This window comes from Tenrec ecaudatus, chromosome 4 (genome assembly GCF_050624435.1).
Source record: "Tenrec ecaudatus isolate mTenEca1 chromosome 4, mTenEca1.hap1, whole genome shotgun sequence".
Taxonomy (NCBI): Eukaryota; Metazoa; Chordata; class Mammalia; order Afrosoricida; family Tenrecidae; genus Tenrec; species Tenrec ecaudatus.
This window is the reverse complement of record NC_134533.1, coordinates 36428326-36447137: the sequence shown is the minus strand read 5'-3', so window position 1 is coordinate 36447137 and position 18812 is coordinate 36428326. Positions and strand designations below refer to the sequence as shown.

Here is an 18812-nt window from a genome sequence, read left to right as displayed (position 1 = left end):
TCTCAATGTTACAGCGAAGGAACGTAGACTCACGGGGTAATCTGCGAAAGGCAGGCTTCAGTTTTCAACCAGGAAGACTTGCTTCATTTCCGGTCTGGTCGCACTAGCTTAGAGGGCCTTGGGATGAACCAATCAGCCTTTCAGATGGGGCTTTCCCTGAGGACATCTTTCTTTGTGTGGACCCAGCTTTCCTGTGCCCACAGGGTTCGTTGAAGAGATTGTGTTAGCGTCGAGGAGCACTTGTCAGTGGCTTAATTTCGTTGGGTGGTAGTGGCCACGCGGTCTTCCAGGAAAGTTCTCTAGTTTCCTTCTCTGAGTTTAATAGCCATTGCAATGGCTCCACAGACTCACAGCCAAAATTCACGATGAGAAGGTTTTTTAAGGACGTGAACACGTCGTAATGCCAGTGGGGCATGCTCAGGATGGCGTTGTTTATCAGGAGAGTCACAAAGTTCTGTCGAGTCTGCTGGTAAACGCCTGAAGGGCGTAGCACTCGGTTGTAAGCCTCAACCCAAAGGCATTCGGCTTTTGCTCTGTGGGTCAGGATAGCCAGCTCCCTGAACCGGGTAAGTGTCCAGAGGCCCCCCCAATCCAGTAAACCTCTGCTCACAGGCACTCAGCCCCCGGGTCAGCAAGTCCAACTTCTGCAAGTAAGTGCTCACAGCGCCCCACCCTGCAAGCCAGCCTCCTGCACAAAATTATCTTACTTCCTCGGTGGGTTGGGGAGCCCGTCACGTGGCCCCATGCTCTGGCTCCTGGTTCTGCTGCCGCTACTCTGATGGTCGAGCTGACTGCTGGATCCACGTGGGTCCCTGCACAGCGATCTCTGGTCTAGAGAAGAGGCTCTTGTTGCTCATGTGATCCCTCCTGCTTCTCAAGAGGGCTCCCTTTATACACAGCAGGATCGCACTCCCGGAAAGTTAATTAGCAATTACAGGTGAATCCTGTCAGTACCTTTTGTCAGACCAGTGCAGGGAGAGAGAGGTTATTGGGTGGGAGAGAATTGGGCTCAAAGAGACATTAAATATTTCACTGTCCCTGCAGTGGCTTGTTTGGAAAGTCAAAATACTAGTTCTGGGAAAGTTGAGTTAGAAAAATTCTACTAAAGTTCTTTACTGTCTGTGAACCATGTGATTCTGTGATTTCTTAAGAAAGAAGGTGGGGGTGGATGGAATGAATACTTGTTAAGCACAATCTCAGTCATTGCTTTGAGCTGGGGGAAAAAGGCCATCTCATGTAGTAATCCTTTGTAATTTTTGTCAATCATTTGATTCTTCTCAAAATAGACTTCAGTTTTCGGATGAGAAGAAGTAGCCAAACCAGAACTCAGGCCCACTGCGCCTGGCCATCCTAACTCCAGTGGCCCCTTGAGGGCTGCCGGCGCTGGGAGCAGTGAACCTCTTCTTTCTCCCGGGGGTGGCTGGGGCGTTCAGCAGCCCAGCGCCTGACCCACAGTGCTACTGGGCTCCCTGGATACGTCACCAGAATGTAAAAATTCAGATAATGTAGGAGTATAAGAAAGGAAAGATGAGACTAAATTTAAATAGGAAGGCTATCACCTGAATTTGCTCCCTGAGAAGTTTGTGTTGGTGTCAGACGTGAACAATGGAGGAGGTAGTGTTGAAAAGAAAAAGTTGTGCCTTTAGAGTAGGAACCGTTGACCCCTTGGTGATACATCTCACAAGCCTTGAACCGAGCCCGGTCAAAGCTCCATAATGTCGCCAGTACGTTTTGGTCTGAGTGTCCTCCTTCGCTCCTGCAGACTGACCAGGGCATCAGAAACCTTTCTGGGGAGGATGCTGCGAGGATTTCCCAGGAAGACCCTGACTACGGCCTCCGGGATCTCTACAATGCCATTGCCACCGGCAACTACCCCTCCTGGACCTTTTACATCCAGGTCATGACCTTCAGTCAGGCAGAAGCTTTTCCGTTCAATCCCTTCGATCTCACCAAGGTGAGTCAGTCAGCAGCCACAGTTTCCTTGCTCTCTTTTAACCTCATTTCCTGATCACAACAACGCAAGTGTCCACAAATAGAGGGAAGTTCTATGCAGAACACAGTAGTACCACTGGGAGCTTCCTGACCTGTTAGGGAAGGTAAGATGCCCAGGACAGACTTCCTGGAGTTTCCCGCTGATGAGAGAGAGCTTGTCAGCACCTCCAGACTGGGTGGGTGTTTGAAGGGCTGGGAAACTGCAACCAAATCCATTGGGTTTGAGTTAGTTCCCACGTGTAGTGACCTTGCAGGACCAAGCAGAACTGCCCCAGTGAGTTTCCATGGTGGAATCTTTACGGATGCAGATGGCCACAGCTTCCTCCCACACGCCACAGGCTGCTCGCTCCAACTGCCTTCTTTCTGAGCGCTTAACTGCTGGGCCACCGGGGCACCTGCATCACGGTTAGCCAGGGCCACCTTTTAGAAGCTGTAGAACCTTTGCCAGTGATAGACTTTTGTCGGTATTTACTGTTCACTCTTGTGAAAAATGCATGTCATCAGCGCTGAGCAACTCACATGCTTTCTTGGATTAGGAAATTCTCCTTTCCCATGGCCGTCCGTGCCAGGGTTCGGTGTGAATGCTCGTGTTCTCAGGGCAGTGTGCCTTCTCCGATGGTTGTGAGTGTGACTTTATATTCTTTTCTTCCCTTCAGATTTGGCCTCACAAGGACTATCCCCTTATTCCAGTCGGTAAATTGGTCTTGAACCGGAACCCTGTCAACTACTTTGCCGAGGTTGAGCAGATAGCCTTTGACCCGAGCAACATGCCACCCGGCATCGAGCCCAGCCCCGACAAGATGCTGCAGGTGAGCCTGGGGACCCAGGCGCCAGGAGGCACCCTCCTCACAGGAAGCCTGAGCAGACTGTCATTTGTCCAGGCGTGGTTCCTTGTGGGCCTGAGTGAGATGAAGCCGTCCTTGGATGGGCGGGGATGTGAATAAAACAAGCACGGGCTACGTTCTGCAGTACAGATCCTTCCCGCGTTAGGATCTTGACATTTATAGGCTTTTTAGAAAAGGTATTTCAGAAAGCCCCGAGGTTTTTGGGGGCACCGCCTTATTAGTTCATCGTGCGACTCTGGGGAAGGAATGTAACTCGAGGATAACCTTGGTCAGAGTAACTAGTCATGTCCTCTTCCGTGGGATACTTGCATTAGTAAAAGGCAATCTGGGGATGATGTTTTAAAAACTGGATAAGTAGAGCAAAGTATTTGCCATGTCAGCCTTTTTTGACGACCTCCGTCCCTGGGGTCCCCATCCCCTCAGCAGACGCTCAGTGTGCGGCTGGTTGTTAGAGCAGATTAATGTACGCAGTGGCAAGAGGCATCCCTGTGATTCACATCACTCTCTAAGGTGCTCTTCCACGCGCACAAAGAGCGAAGAATTATTTGGACCAGATATCAGTCGGGAAAGAACCGGTTTAATAATTAAGGAATGTCAGTCTTTAGCGTTTTTGGACAAAGGTCACGGATCAAAGGTTGCAGCTCGTGCCCGTGACCAGACCGCAGTGGCTGTTGGCTTTGGTCTTGTGTGTAGTGGGATTCCTACTCCGGGCTCAGCCTCCGTAGAGGACTGGCTAAAGTTCCTTTGCGTTTTCATAGTGGCTTTTTTACTATGATCCTGGGAACAGCTGAGGTTTTCGTGGAAAGTAGGCTTTCTTAGATCTTAGCTCCATTTAACGCCTACGAGTGCATGCTCTCCCAGGTGTTCTAAGGGACACAAGAACCCAGGATAGGCACAGGGCCGTGGGGGCACCAGGAGGCGAATCCTCTCTCTTTGGAGGATGATGACAATGTTTCGTGAGCTAGTTAGCATTAAGGATGGGTTTTCAGGAATGGGTGTCAAGATGTATAATAGGGCAGACCACATCCTGGATTAAAAGAAATAAGATGGGGTAGACACAGTCAGAGGAGGCTTTAAATTATTGAGTGAGAAGTTTGCACATTTGTCCCCTTGGGACAAATGAAGTTTGCTTCAGTCTTGAGGCACATGGTCTGGCATGCGTCAGGCACACTCGACTCTGTTGGTGATCGTAGACACAGAGTGGGCCTGCGTCGGAAACTGAGAAGGGCCACCAAGCAGCTGACAGGCCCAGCAGAAGTGCAAGCAAATGCCAAGGGGGTATAGGCCCAGATCCTGGCCCGTCCTTGCCTGGTGGTTGTAGGGGAGCTGAAGTGAGGGGAAGTGGGATTTGCCCTGGCGTGAAATTGTCATGGGCTGGGCTGAGATGCCACAACCCCGGGGTTATTAAAGGACTAGGTTGAAAAATACAAGGTTACCCAGTCTTTTCAGAGGAATTCAGCTTGAGTCACTGGGACGTCAGTGGGCCTTGGAGGCAGTCAGCACCATTCACTTTGAAGATTTTGGGTAGGGGAAGAGAACCCTGGGACAAGTTCATATTCTTTACAACCAGAGAAACCAAATGTTCAGGTCTCTCATGGAAACTGTCTGGAAAAAAGAATGACCAATGGAAATCAGCTGTATAATTATTTTACTTGTGCTGGTAAATTGTAGATAGATTAAGTACATGTAAGTATTCTCTGTACAGGTTTTTGGACTAAGGTTTTAAAAAAGTAAATATGTGAAAGAGCTTTAGTACATTCTGTCAGGTCTCACTTCCTGGCCTAGTTCACCCCAGAGCACCATTGGCCATGTAGCTGGGACTTGTGTTACTGGGGGACTTCGGGAAGCCATACAGTTAGGACTGTTGGGTTCATTCGGCCATTTGGCAGCCAGTGAAACCACTTATGTGGTTTTCAGTAGGAAAGTATGAGCAGGTTTTAGCAAGGTTATCTGGCAGGAGGTGTGGGCTGTCTTGTTGGGGGAGAGATAGGAAGTGGAGAGCCAGCCAGGCCAACTCTGGACTTGCCCCTACTGCGAGTTGATGAGGGCCGTAGCTCACAGGGCGGCGTTTGGTATGCAAATGGCAGCCTTCTCTTCCGACAAGGTCACGTGAATCAACTCTACGGCTGTGCTGTCCAACGTGGTAAGCGAGGCCACGGTGGAATGGACCGAGAAGTTTACTGCAAGGAGGTCACTGCTAGTCACCGGAGCTGGCCCCTCTTTGCCTGATGGCACAGGTCTCTCCGTTCTTCACTAGGAGCTGGCGAAGAGGCTGTGCTGGGAGCTGTGTGGGAGAGCGTTGCTGTGCTTCCTCACCCAGGCTCTTGGAGCACTGCAGGCTCAGGGCCCGGGGAAGGCCTAGTCCTAACTGGGTGTCAAGGCGGTGGTATTAAGGTGCTTGTTCTCTGGCCTTGATGTCGACTAGAGTTGCCAGCCAACACTGGTGAATTGCCCGGTAGAGGCTACCTCCTGGGGCTTGCCAGTGACCCTGTCCATCCTGTTGGTCGAAGCTAGCTGATTTTGAGCCAAAGGAGGCAACCAGCTTCCAAACTGCAGGTGCAGGTGGACTTTAGTCATGGCTCATGACCAACTGTCTGAATATTAACTGAGACCAAATGATTCTGGGAGGTGCTGGCCCTCAGCAAGCACCAGATTATTGACAGCGGTGGGACTGGAGGATGGGCGTTGGTGTCAGTGGTTTGGTACAAAGCATTGCGCAAGCGGCCCTATTTGCCAGGTTTTCACATGACTTGGTAAAAACAGGCATGTGTGCTTGCCCTTTAAGACTCAAGGCCAATGATAAAGTCATTGACCTGAAAACAGCTCACAGAGCAGAGTTTGGATCACGGGGGCCCTGAATTGATTAGATGGTCATGTTAACACACGGGTAGCCATAGGACCTTGTGTGGGTAACTTAACTGCAAGACAGGTCAGGAGGCTTACCATCCGTCCGTGCCAGACGGGAATCTCTGACTCAGGACCTTCCTAACTTTTAGGGGCTGCTCAGTGAGAGCGCACTCATTGCTGGAGAGAGAAAAGGCTTTGCTGCTTGCTGGAGGGGCAGGCCAGGGGAACCAGTGTCCCGTGGGCTGCAGAGGGCAGCTTCTAGACTGTTCCTGTCTTACATGTGGCTGCACTTGACCCATGTGGGCTTCGTTTCCAACTGCAGGGCCGTCTCTTTGCCTATCCCGACACTCACCGCCACCGCCTGGGTCCCAACTACCTGCAGATACCCGTCAACTGCCCTTTCCGCGCTCGGGTGGCCAACTACCAGCGTGATGGTCCCATGTGCATGTTGGACAACCAAGGTAGGTCCTGCAAGGACAGTTGCCTCAGTAGCTGGGACGGGATACCAGGCCAGTGATTGGCCAGCGGCTGCAACAGGACCATGGCTATGGTCAGATGTACCTTAGTCCTCAAAGTGACATCTTTGTGCATAGCTTTTTTTTCCAGTCATTTCATTGGGGGTTCAGTCAACTCTTACCACAATCCATCCATCCATCCATTGTGTCAAGCACCACATTTGTACATTTGTTGCCATCATCATTCCCAAAACTTTTCTTTCTACTTGAGCCCTTATTGTCAATTCCTCATTTCCCTCTTCCCCAATGAACCCTTGTTAATTTATAAATTATTATTTTTTCATGTCTTGTACTGTCCGATGTCTCCCTTCACCCACTTCTCTGCTGTCTGTCCCCCAGGGAGGAGGTTATATGGAGATCCTTGTAATTGGTTCCTCCTTTCCACCCCACCTTCCCTCTACCCTCCTGGTATCTCCACTCTCACCACTGGTCCTGAAGGGATCATCTGTCCTGGATTCCCTGTGTTTCCAGTTCCTATCTGTACCAGTGTACATCCTCTGGTCTAGCCAGATTTGTAAGGTAGAATTGGGATCATCATCGTGGGGGGGGCATTTAAGAACTAGAGGAAAGTTGTATGTTTCATCGTTGCCATAGTGCACCCTGCCTGGCTCGTCTCCTCCACTCGATCCTTCTGTAAGGGGATGTCTAGTTGCATACAGATGGACTTTGGGTCTCCACTCCGCACTCCTTCTCATTCACAATGATATGATTTTCTTCTTTGATGCCTGAAACCTGATCCTTTTGTTATGTTGTGATCACACAGGCTGGTGTGCTTCTTCCATGTGGCCTTTATTGCTTCTGAGCTAGATGGCCACTTGTTTACCTTCAAAACTTTAAGATACCAGACGCTATATCTTTGGATAGCCGGCACCATCAGCTTTCTTCACCACATTTGCTTGTGCACCCATTTGTCTTCAGCGATCTTGGGAAGGTGAGCATCATGGAATACCAGTTTAATAGAACACAGTGCTATTGCATTGAGGGTGTACTTGAGTGGAGGCCCAGTGTCCATCTTGTGTATAGCTCTTTATAGGGGTCTTGCACAGCAAGTTTGCCTGTCGTTTCATTAGGGGTTAAGTTTCCCCCAAATTCCTAAATCAATTGGAATCTCCAGGGCTTAGACCTTTGGAAGTTCTAAGGTGCTTCATGTCTCTTGTTTCTCTCTGCAGTTCTGCACCAGCCTTGAAAGAGTTCTTGAGTCTGACTGCTTAGACCTGGGGGGGGGGGGGGTGCAGACAGAGGCACAAGAGGTAGGGGAGGTGGGACTCTCCCGGCGCAGCATCCACCTCTGCTAACTGTGGAATGTAACTGGCGAGCAGGGCCTCTACTATTTTTGTAGCTCACTCATCACATCTCCCCATTTATTTTGTTGCCGAGTACAAACAGCCTCTCTTTCTCATCCCTCGTTCACGTCGCCCAAACAAATCTGGTTGATGTCTTCCCACTCAGGGTCGCGCAGCGCGATGTAGACCTGAGTGCCGAATGCAGGGCACATGCGCTTTGGGAACAGGCTGCTTGCTTGCGTCCCCTTGAGACCTGTCACTGATGACTTTGGGGCCATTGCTGTCATCAAGCAAGCTGACTTCGCTGTGATAGAAAGAACACATGTGCCCTGAGCGGTGGGGGGGGGGGGAGTACAACCCAGGACTGGCCTTGACCCTCAGAGGCCACGCTGCTCATTCTGCCGTGTTTCGTGCCACTGTTTCGTGAAGGTTTTTCACACACTTAGATCACTTTGTGAGTGTGATTTTGAAGCTTGCTTTCGTCACCGCTGTCACTAAGCCTACTCCAGGCCTTCGACGCATCTACACGCTCAGTAGTTACATTAGGTGTTTGCAGCATCGCTGCCCTTTGACATTTGTAGACGTGCCTGCTGCTTGGGACTCTCCGTGACCGGCGACCGCGTGCTACCGTCACTTTGTGGCCCTTTCTTTGCTTCGCAACCCTCGGCCCCTCTGCCTTGGAAGCTGCCCGTTGCAGGGAGGGCCCGCGGATTTGGGAACAGCATCGCTTAGTATTGCTCCATCCTCGCGTGCTCTGACAGTGTTTTCGGACGGATGAGTAAAACGGCCCAGAGGCTTTGGGCCACACCCGTGGCCTGATTTTAAAAGTAGAATGTTTCGGCTGTGCTCTTGATGCCCAGTGAAAGCTTAGTTGTGTGAGTAGCCAAAGACTTGGCAGAAAATGTCGTCCTTTGATGGCTGTTCCTCTCGCTGCCTGGAGCCTTAGGCAATGAGATTTTAGTCCATCAAACAGCAAACCTGGCTTGTCTTCACTCGGAGCACCATGGGATGGGTTGGCCTTCCAGTTGTGCTTCCGATTTTTGCGGAGTCAAACAATTGTGGGGAGAAAAAAAAAAGGAAATGTCGTCCACCTTTTGTTGGGTATTTGTTTAGTTGTTGATGCGGCAGAACACGCAGCCTGCCAGCCGTTCCGCCATCACAGTCGGCCGTTGTGCCGCCCCTCCCAGCCTGTGTGTGAGTCCCTCCTTTCACATCAAGCACTGCCCCTCAGGTGCCTGTCTGAGTGCCTGCTGTCCCTTTGACCCCGTGTAGACGGTGCTTACAAGAGCCTGCTGCTTGAGCAGCTTTTTCTTTTCCTCTGGAGAAAGGTGGCTGTCTGTTTCTGTGCAGAGTTAAAGTCTAGGAAAAACCAAAGGGACCATTCTCCTTGGTCCTGCAGGGTCTCCCCGAGTTGGAATCGGCTCGATGGCAGTGAGTTTGGTTTGGAGTGCGGAGGCTTCAGGGGGTTACGGTGAAAAGCTTCATCTCCAGGCTGTCGTTTCAGGAGGTTATCCACCCACCACGGCTCCAGAAAGTCTAGAGTCCAAGGGAGTTTGAAATTAGGTTCTGTGTTTCCCCCAATTTGTCCAGGATTCTTCTATGGAATCTTTGATCGAAATGTTCAAAGTAGCTGGGCACCATCCACTTCTTCCGGTCTCATATTGAGGGAGGCTGTTCTGTATGGAAACAGTTCGCCATGCATCCGTTCTATAGCCTCCTGCTCCCGACCCCCTCCTTTCTCTGCTGCTCCAGGTCAGTGGAACCCAATGGTTGTGCCTTAATGTGGCTGTTGGCAAGCTTTTAAGACCCCAGTTATGAAGCATCAAACTCAGAGTAGACAGAAATGCTGCACACATTAGACCAGTTCAGTGGGATATCTCAGGGCCCTATACTTCCAAATCAACAGACTAAATCCCAGGAGGTATTTGGTTGTCCGTATTCAGCTACTCCTTATTTTTTTGTCACCGTTGTAAATAGGCTTATCACACAGCTTTCGCCAATTCAACTTCTTACACGTGTACAGTTTATTGTTAGCACTTACAGTGTTTGGTTGTGAGCTCCCACCTTTAATCAGTGTGGTTTTCCCATCCTTGTTTACCTCTCTCTTTTTGTCCTTTTGCCTGCCCCTGGTAACTACTAGGAAGCTTTGGTCTCTTATCAATTTACCTTTTCCAGTATTTTTAGATAAGTGAGGTCAACCATTATTTTTGTTAGTTTTGTGATTGGCTGATTTTGCTCAACAAAGTAACTTCCAGCTCCCTCCATACGGTGGCATGTATCAAGACTGCACTTCTCCGGCTGGCCGAGTCGTAGTCCATGGTGCCAATGTACCACACTCTGCTCGCCCTCGCCCCCTGCTGCTGGACGTTGAGGTTGTTTCTGTGGATAGTTCTGTGGTCAGCATGTCTCTCTGTGTCTCTGCTTTCAGGTCGTCTGGGCATGTACCTAGGAGTGGAATTGCTGGGCACGCGGTGGCTCTGTGTCCAGATTGTAGAGTGCCAGGACACCGTTGTCCAGAGAAGCAGTCCATTTTGCATGCCTGTCAGCAATGGATGAGGCTTCCAATGTCCCCACACTTGGGATTTCCACCTTTGCCATCCTCATGAGAGGGCAGGGCTGTGCCATTGAGGTTTGGAGTCACAGCTTCCTGCCGCTGAGGACTGTCTTCTCGTGTGTTTGGTGGCTTTGAGAATATCTTTTGCAGCAAAGTGGGTCCTTTGCTTATTTTATTATTGGGCTCTTTGTCTTTTTTGGCAGTTAGATTGAAGATTTCTCTTTTTGTATTTTGGATGTGAGACTCTTGTCAGATATATCATCTCCAAAGTCATTCTCCCAAGGTTGGATCATTCTAGCACACTTTTTTTTTTTTTTTGGGTAAAGATCTTTTGGTGAACTACAGCTTTCAGCTTTCATGGGGTCCTATTTATTTTGTCTGTTGTGGTTTGTAACTTTGTAATTATATTGGCTTATCCACTGTTGAGTGCTAGGCCTGACAGCATTGCCCTGGTTTGAATGTTGACTAAGTTTTGGTTTCAGTTTATACGTTTAGGTGTTGGTCCAGGTTGAATGGGTTTTGTGAATGGTGGACAACTCTGAGTTTGAGTCAAGCCAGAGCTGACCGGGAACAGAATTGTATAATGAACGACAGCAGGTGCATTTCTGAGTGATCCTTCCTGCTGAAGGCGCTGCGGAGGCAGGGTTCGTGGAGCATTTTGTTTTCTGTGTGGATGTGAATAACCAGGCTCCCTAAGAGTGTGCTGTCCTCCCTTCCCCCGCACATCCCTAGTGCCTTTAGGTGAGTGTGGTACATGGGCGCCTCTGGACGAGCCTCCTGTATTCCACCGCAGACGGGCTGACTCACACCACTTAACATGCTTGTAGGCTGCTCCCTCTGCTTAGGCAGTGTGTCTGCAGACTTGCCCGAGCAAACCGTAGTTAGGAAGAGGGCTGTGCCCAAATAAACGCATCATCATTTGTTCCAGAAGTCCTAACGAGAGCTTTGATTGGACCTGATTCTGGTTTATTAGATCAGTGAGAGTCGACGTGCTGTAAGTCCCAGATTTGGAAACATCCTTTTACATTTCTTAGTGGTGGTTGTGGTTGCAGTTAGTTCTGTTCAGTGGATTCTGCCTTGTGGAGGGTCAATCAAAAGGTGTGGCTACAAAATCCTAGGAACCTTTATTAAACAAAAATATCCACGCGAGATGCTATTGTTTCTCGAACTCTCCCCCTCAGATCTACCCACGTGTCGTTCTCGACCCCCCCCCCCAATCAGGTCTGCCTACTTGTCATTCTTGAGACCCCCCCCCATCAGGTCTACCCACATGTCATTCTCTACCTCCCATCAGATCTACCCATGTGTCATTCTCCACACACCCCCCAATCAGGTCTACCCACGTGTCATTCTCGACACCCCTGCCTCCACAATCAGGTCTACCCACGTGTCATTCTCGACCACCCCTCTCCCCCATCAGGTCTACCCACGTGTCATTCTCGATCTCCCCTCCCAATCAGGTCTACCCATGTGTCATTCTCGGCCACCCCCCCCAATCAGGTCTACCCACATATCATTCTCGATCACCCCTCCCCATCAGGTCTACCCACGTGTCATTCTCGATCTCCCCTCCCCATCAGATTACCCACGTGTCATTCTCGATCCCCCCTCCCCATCAGATCTACCCACGGGTCATTCTCGACACCCCTCCACAATCAGGTCTACCCATGTGTCATCGAGCTCCCCCATCGGGTCTACCCACTTGTCTGGCAGCGTTTCCTGAGTGATCCTGCCCGCTTCCACACACACCATGTCAAAATGGCAATTTGGGCAGCACCTTCAAGGGCCTCAAATCATGTTGCTTTAAAATCAGCTTTGAGTTTGGGAACAAAAACAAGTGAAAGGGCGAGAGGAGGGCTGTCAGGTGGACAAGGTGAGGCGGTCCGCGGAATGCTGGGAGGACAGCCTGGCTCCCTCACGAACAGCAGGTATTGTCAGGATGGACACGGGTTCCTCAACGCTACACTCCTGGTCACCGTCTGACCCGTGCGGTCGTCCCTTTTCTTAAAGCATCGTCTTCGTCCCCTTGTGCTCCCCCGGTCACCAGAGCTGACCTCGCAGCCTTGAGCCTGGCTGGCCTCGCCAACCTCACACTGTTGGAACAGGACCTTTGTGGGGAGGGTATTGCACTGAGGTGAGGTCCTGTGTTACTGCGAGGACTTGGGGTCAGCCACCCACTGGTTGCAGAGGCTTTTAAATAGATTTTGTCTGGAACACATCCATGGCACCCAAGTAGTGGTACTTTTTGACGTATCCACTGTGTGTGTGGACGTGCGTGTGCGCACCCAAGGGAGTTTCAAGAAGTTCGTGGGAAAATGGCATTGAAAACGAATGGAACAGGGTAAGATATGACAAAATAATAATTTATAAATGATCAAGGGTTCATGAGGAAGAGGGGAGCGGGGAGGGAGGGGAAACATGAGGACCTGATGCCAGGGGCTTAAGTGGAGAGCAAATATTTTGAGAATGATGAGGGCAATGAAATTACAAATGTGCTTTACACAACACAATTGATGTATGTATGGATTGTGATAAGAGTTGTATTATTAAAAAAGAAAAACTAATGGAATTTTTCCATGAATTTTTTAGAGCCCATCTCAGTGGTGTGTGCGCATGTGTGGATTTATGCTGTTCTTTTTAGGTTCTGCCGATTCAGTTCTGACCCATAGCGATCCTGTGTACAACAGAACGAAACACTGCCTGGCCGTGTGCTGTCTGTCCTGTGTGTAGCTATAGATACTTAAAGATACCTGCAGGAACCCTTGGGGGTGTGGTGGGTTATGCACTGGGCTGCTAACCTCAAGGTCATCAGTTTGAAACTACAAGCAGCTCCGAGGGAGAAGTAAGGCTTTCTGCAGCAAAGATTGCAGCTACGCTGCCAGGGAGCTGCCAGAGGTTCAAGCTGGATTCAGAAGAGGACATGGACCCAGGGATGTCATTCCTGAGGTCAGACGGCCCTGGGCTCAAAGCAGAAAACACCAGAAAGATGTTTACTTGAGTTTTATTGACCATGCAAAGGCATCTGACGGTGTGGATTGTAACAAACTATGGCTGGCCTTGAGAAGAATGGGAATTCCAGAACACTTCATTGTGCTCATGCAGAACCTATGCGTGGACCCAGAGGCACAAATTCTTTTCAAGTGTTGGAAGCAAGGTTCTTTGAGCCCTCGTATGCATGGAAAGTTGAGTAAGCGAGACTGAGGAGGGACGATGGGTTTTCATTATGAGGCTGCCAGAGACCACCGACAGTCCCAGGGACTGCCAAAAGACCAAAGAAATCTGTTTCGGTAGATGTTCAGGCAGAATGTTCCTCGAAGTGAAAATGGCATGATTGTGTCCTACCTGCTTCAGAGACCCCAGCCCCTGGAGAAGGCGGCCAGGCTTGGCGAAGGGTAGGCCAGTGACGAGCGGTGCAGCCATGGCCTCACGCACAGGGACAGGTGGGAGGTGGCACCGGGCCGGGCAGGGCTTCACTGGGGTGCAGAGGGGTCTGTGAGTGGGACAGAGCAGATGGCATCTAACACCCACGCCCGCAGAGAACTACAGAGTACTGCCTCGGTGGGTTGCAGGAAGCCCACCACCCTGTGGCCCTGTGAGTCGAAATTGACTGGACCGGGATGCCTTTCGTTTAGGTTTGTATACCTGCATGTGGCATGTATGATTAATGTGTGTATGGCTGCCCCTGGTATTTATTTCTTCCAGCATTGAGTACTTGTGGACTGCCTTCTGTATCTCTAAGTGAATCAGATCCCCTGGAGGAATCTCTGGGCTAGACCTTAGGCTGCTAACTGCACGGTAGGCGGTTCAAACTCACCAGCCTCTCCGTGGGAGAAAGCTGAGGTGGTCTGGTCCCTCAAAGATTGAAGAACCGTATTTTCAGTCCATCTGCAGTTGCTGCAGTCCATCTGCAGTCCATCCAGGTTGCTGTGAGTCGGCATTCACGGGATGGCAGTGGGCTTGGTTTTCGGTGGTTGAGGGTACCTGCACTGTTCTCTTGCAGGTGGTGCCCCGAATTACTACCCCAACAGCTTCAGCGCCCCCGAGCAGCAGCGCTCGGCCCTGCAACACATAGTGCACTGTTCTGGGGATGTGGAGCGCTTCAACAGTGCCGACGAAGACAACGTCACTCAGGTACCAGCCAGCGAGCTCTGCCTCCATCCCCGCTCTGGGCCTCATTCAACCGACACCTGCCACCCCGCACAGATGCAGTTGAATCACCAGGCTCTTGAGGATACAGTCTAATGTACCACACAGTTGAGAGATTTTCAGGAGCCGTGGGGCATAGTGAGGTCTGCATTGGGCTGCTCACTACCAGGTCGACGGTTCGAACCACCAGGTGTTCCTCTGGGAAAAGATGAAGCTTTCTCCTCGCGTAAAAACACACAGCTGTGGAGATGCAAGGCGCAGTTCTGTCCGGGAGGGCCGCGGGGCGTGGGAATGGGCTGAGTGGCAGTGAGCGTCACACGGAGCTCCTGTCTTTGCAGCCGGGATGCTGTTGGTGGGGGTCCACAGCCTCACCCTTCTGTCTCTAACACACAATGAGAGTCTAGGTGTTTACACACTCGCTCAAGAGGCCCAGGAAAGCCCTGTCTCGGTGTACTCGAAATGAAGGAGGAGGCCAGAGGTGTGTGCCTATCTTTGAAGGAGTTGGCCTTGTGGTGGTAACCAGCTGGATTGACGTTGAACTTGACTTTTAGGTGTTGGCTGCCCTCCATGGGGTGGGCAGGTAGAAACCACCAGCAGCTGAGGTATTGGGGACCCACAGGGGCACTATCAGTCAGCACTGACCCAATGGCCCGGAGAGGGGGCGGCTTTTAGGCATCCACAGGGTTGGGTGGTGGGACCTGGGCTCCTGGCCCAGTGCTGAGAAACAGGGACGGGCGACTTGAATAGTGGGTTCTACTGCCACCTGGTGGGGCCTCAGCAGAAAGGCCTAGTGGCCGACAGAAACCCATCACAGCCCAGCAGACCCGATGGGGCTCAGTTCTCACGTGGGCTGACTGTTGTGCCTCAGAGTTGAGTCCATGGCAGCGGCTTTCACACTACCTTTATTGTCAGGAATTGGTCGTCAAACCCAGATCTCCACCACCACAGAGCGGATTCCAGCTCGCAGCAGCCCCCTCTAGGGGCTCCGACACGGCACATCTTTAGGAGCAGGCAGCCTCCTTTTCCTTTCTCCGAGCAGCTGGGGGGTTGAAACCCCACCGTCTTTAACTCACAGCGCCACCAGGGCATTCTAAGCAGGGACCAGAAAGGACGCTCTTAAAAAGCAGCTCTTAGCTGTTATCAATGACTGGGTTCTTTCTGTTTGGTTTAAAACTGTTAGTGGGGAACTCTAAACAAGTTTCTTACCGAAAAGTTGTTTTACGCTGAGAATTTGGCACGTTGGGCGTGTTTTGGCAGTGGTAATCTGACCATCAGGTCTCTGCCCTCCTGAGCAGGTGAGAGAGTTCTACACAAAGGTGCTGAGTGAGGAGCAGAGGAAGCGCTTGTGTGAGAACATTGCTGGCCACCTGAAAGATGCCCAGCTCTTCATCCAGAAGAAAGCGGTGAGTCTTTGTGAGCCCAGGTGTGCCACCTGCTGGCAGGAGACGGTAGTGCAGCTATGTGGGAGAACCCACCAAAGGGAAGTTTCATGTCTGTTATACTTGTGAGCCCCTGGGTTAGGCAAAGGGTTACAGCGCTTGGCAGCATGAGTCGACCCAGAGATGCCTTGGAAGAGCTGTGTGAGCATCTTCCAAAAAAATCACCAAGAACCCTCTGAAGTGCAGTTCCGACCATGAATCACGGTCAACTGGCTGAGAGCTCTTTAAGATAGTAGTACTTGCCGCCAGCCTCTGGCTCTTTCCTCCCCACGCTTTCTACCACATGGCATATCCACCGATCCTCACCTCTTGGTCCAATGTGTAAGAGTTTCCTGGCCTTCATGGTGACTTCACTCCCTCCTGTCAGGTTCGTGTGCCCAGGGCCACAGCTAAATCCCTGGGCAGGGTAGTAACTGGGCAGCCATGGCAGATGAGTCCCACCACAGTGCAGCTTAACCTGTAGTGGACCAGGACGACCGTGACCATGTCTACAGTTTGAAACCTACCTGGTGGCCTGAGGGCCCAGCGCCCAACCCCGCTGCAGAAGCAAACAAGGAACTTGCAGGTTTGGGGCAAGAACTGTACGCAGCCTCCAAAAGTCAGGCTGAACTCTGAGCTGAGGCACCAGGATGTTTCTGAGGTTTGAGCCACTGCCACGGGAAGCCTTTTTGCTTCTGACCTTGGGGCCTCCCCGCCACCCCTAGATAAGCCCGTTAGAAATCCCAGAAAGCCCGCTGCCCCTGCCCCTTGCTGGCTGCTTCTCTGCAGGGTTAGTGGCCGTCTGAGATGTGCCCAAGGGCCTGGGGAAAAATAGCACCGGCAGGCTGGGTGGTCTCCCTGTAGGCAGAGATCGATGTCTGTGTGTGTGTGTGTAATAATTAAATCTCAGTTGGCAGTATTGACCTACTGCTATCTCCAGCTGAGCAGAGAGCCGGGAAATTGCCCTGTGAGATAGGGATTGTTCTTGTTAGCTGCCATCACCTCATCTCCCGAGCCATGACAGCCATGGGAATCACATGCTGCCCAGCCCTGAGCCATCTGCACTATGGGCCCCGACTAGAGCCCGTGACCCACGGCATTCTCATCTCACCTTCCTTCCTAGTCCATCTCAGCACAGAAGCTCTACTGAAACCTGCTCACCACTCTAGCAGCCCCAAGCCGACTATGGCAGACAGGTGGTGCTTAGCTGATCCTGGCCCCCTTAATGCTCCCTCCCCCATGGGACCCCTTTCCCCGTGTCCCTCTTGAGAGCTGGGCCGAGCAGGTACCGAGGAGAGCGGCAGGACAACTTGGAAGTAGCAGAACATTGAGGCTCAAACCCCAGGGTGGCTGTCTTCTCAAACGCTGGCCTCTGGGTCCGTGCCGCACACCTCCTCCTGCTGTGGGCTTGCCCTTGAACCCTGCCCAGTAGAGCTCCTGCTTGACAGAGGGGTGCCGCCCAGCAGATGCTGCTGACCACAGTATGTTCAGGCAGCGTTTGGGCCCATGTCTTCTAACTTGTTGAGCATACTGCACTACAGGGACCTGCCCCCACTCACATTGGTCTCACCCTGTTCTCTGAGGCCACTGTTCTCTCACTCACTGACTTCCAGAGCCAAGGCCACTCAGCCAGTGGAGGCCAGCGCTTTCCCTGGTCTGACTGCCTGGCCCTTGTTGGCACACTGTGCGGCACCACGTCCTGCCACAACTTCCTTCCCTGGGGAATGAGCGCTGGGAAGCTGACGTTAGGCAGTGGTATAGGAGAGATTTGGGTCAACATTTACATTTTTATTGGGTTTCAGGTCAAGAACTTCAGCGATGTCCACCCTGACTATGGGGCCCGCGTCCAGTCGCTCCTGGACAAATACAATGCTGAGAAGCCGAAGGTGAGCCCCGAGCTGCAAGCTGGGCAGCCCTGTGGACCCTGGGCAGGGCAGGGCAGGGCACACGAGGCCGACTCCTTCCTGCCCTGCTGCCTTCAAGGCCCGTTATCTGTAGCTGTGGGAGTTTTTGACGCAACTAGTCACACACTCCTTAGATAAGTGAACTCACTCACAAAACACACCCTTTACTTTAGATCTGGACCACATTAAACAGTTAAAGGCGCGTGCTTCCCAAATGAGACTCTGATGTGAACGCAAACTTTAGCTCAGATAAATGCCAAGTGGATGCTGCCTGAGGTCACTAACCCGCGGCTGGCCTTGCTCTTTTGAAACAGAACTCGGTGCACACCTTTGTGCAGCACGGCTCTCACCTGGCTGCCAGGGAGAAGGCTAACCTGTGAGGCCCCGCTGCGCACCCGGCTCGGGATGGAGCTGCTCCTGGGCTGGATGTGCCGCCGCCCGGACAAGGATGATGCAGTTTCTGTCACAGCTACCTGCAGGATGATTTCTAATTCTCTTAATAACTTGTAATCGTTTCCCGTAGGTAAATGAAGAGTCATTTAAAAGAAACTTAGATTTGCTTTGGATACGTAGGTTGGAGAGAACATTTCTAACAAATAAGATTTTGTTTGGTCAATTAAAATCTTTGGAAACTGATGCTTACTTATCACCACATGGCCTATTAAATCATGTATGTGCATATATCTAAAATCATGGCTAATTGCACAGGAAGAAAAAGAAAAGGTCCACCCAGACATTGTTAGTTTTATAAATTCGCTGTATGAAAAGCACATTCACCCGTGTCTTAAAAGAACTGGAGCGCAGTCTCGGCTTCATGTCCATTCCACCGTGGACCCATCGGGTGCTTTTTTCTCTTGGAATTAGATCGATTGCATACAGTACGGATTTTGCTACTGGTTTCACAATAGCCTGATTTGTAACTGCTTTACGCTTCCACCCGAGAGAATAAACCCTCTACAGACCCCATAACCTTCCAATCCATTCTGACTCCGAGTAACCCCCTGGGACAGAGTAGAGCTGCCCCACAGATTTCCAAGCTGGATGATGGAATCAGGCCACCGCATCTCTTTGCCCACGGAGCAGCCTGTGGGCTTGAACCGCCAACTTTCCGAGTGGCGGCTGAGCACTTAGCTCCGTGCCATCAGTTTTCCTCCACGAGGGAGGAAGGAGAGCCAGGTCCGAGTGTGTCACCATCCCTACAATGGCAAAGCCTATCCATCACCATCACCAGCCCTCTTCCCATCGGCCCCCACGAACCTGCCTGCCTCTGGACTTGCCTTTCATTTCAATTAAAATGCGATCATGCAA

The 18812-nt window shown here is 51.3% G+C and overlaps 1 protein-coding gene and 1 non-coding gene across 2 annotated transcripts in view; both read left to right on the top strand.

Moving 5' to 3' along the window:
* CAT (catalase) overlaps positions 1-18812 on the top strand; it is a 37182-nt gene extending 18370 nt beyond the window's left edge. Inside the window, exons 7-13 of the mRNA XM_075545912.1 lie at positions 1763-1954; positions 2649-2801; positions 6007-6145; positions 14037-14167; positions 15478-15585; positions 17403-17486; positions 17819-18812. Coding sequence (XP_075402027.1) covers positions 1763-1954; positions 2649-2801; positions 6007-6145; positions 14037-14167; positions 15478-15585; positions 17403-17486; positions 17819-17884 — 873 coding nt within the window. The 3' untranslated portion in view covers positions 17885-18812. The remainder of the gene's footprint in view (positions 1-1762; positions 1955-2648; positions 2802-6006; positions 6146-14036; positions 14168-15477; positions 15586-17402; positions 17487-17818) is intronic.
* Positions 8395-8540, top strand: LOC142447770 (small nucleolar RNA SNORA79). Its single transcript, XR_012784422.1, has one exon. It is a non-coding gene; the product is annotated as a small nucleolar RNA SNORA79 (small nucleolar RNA).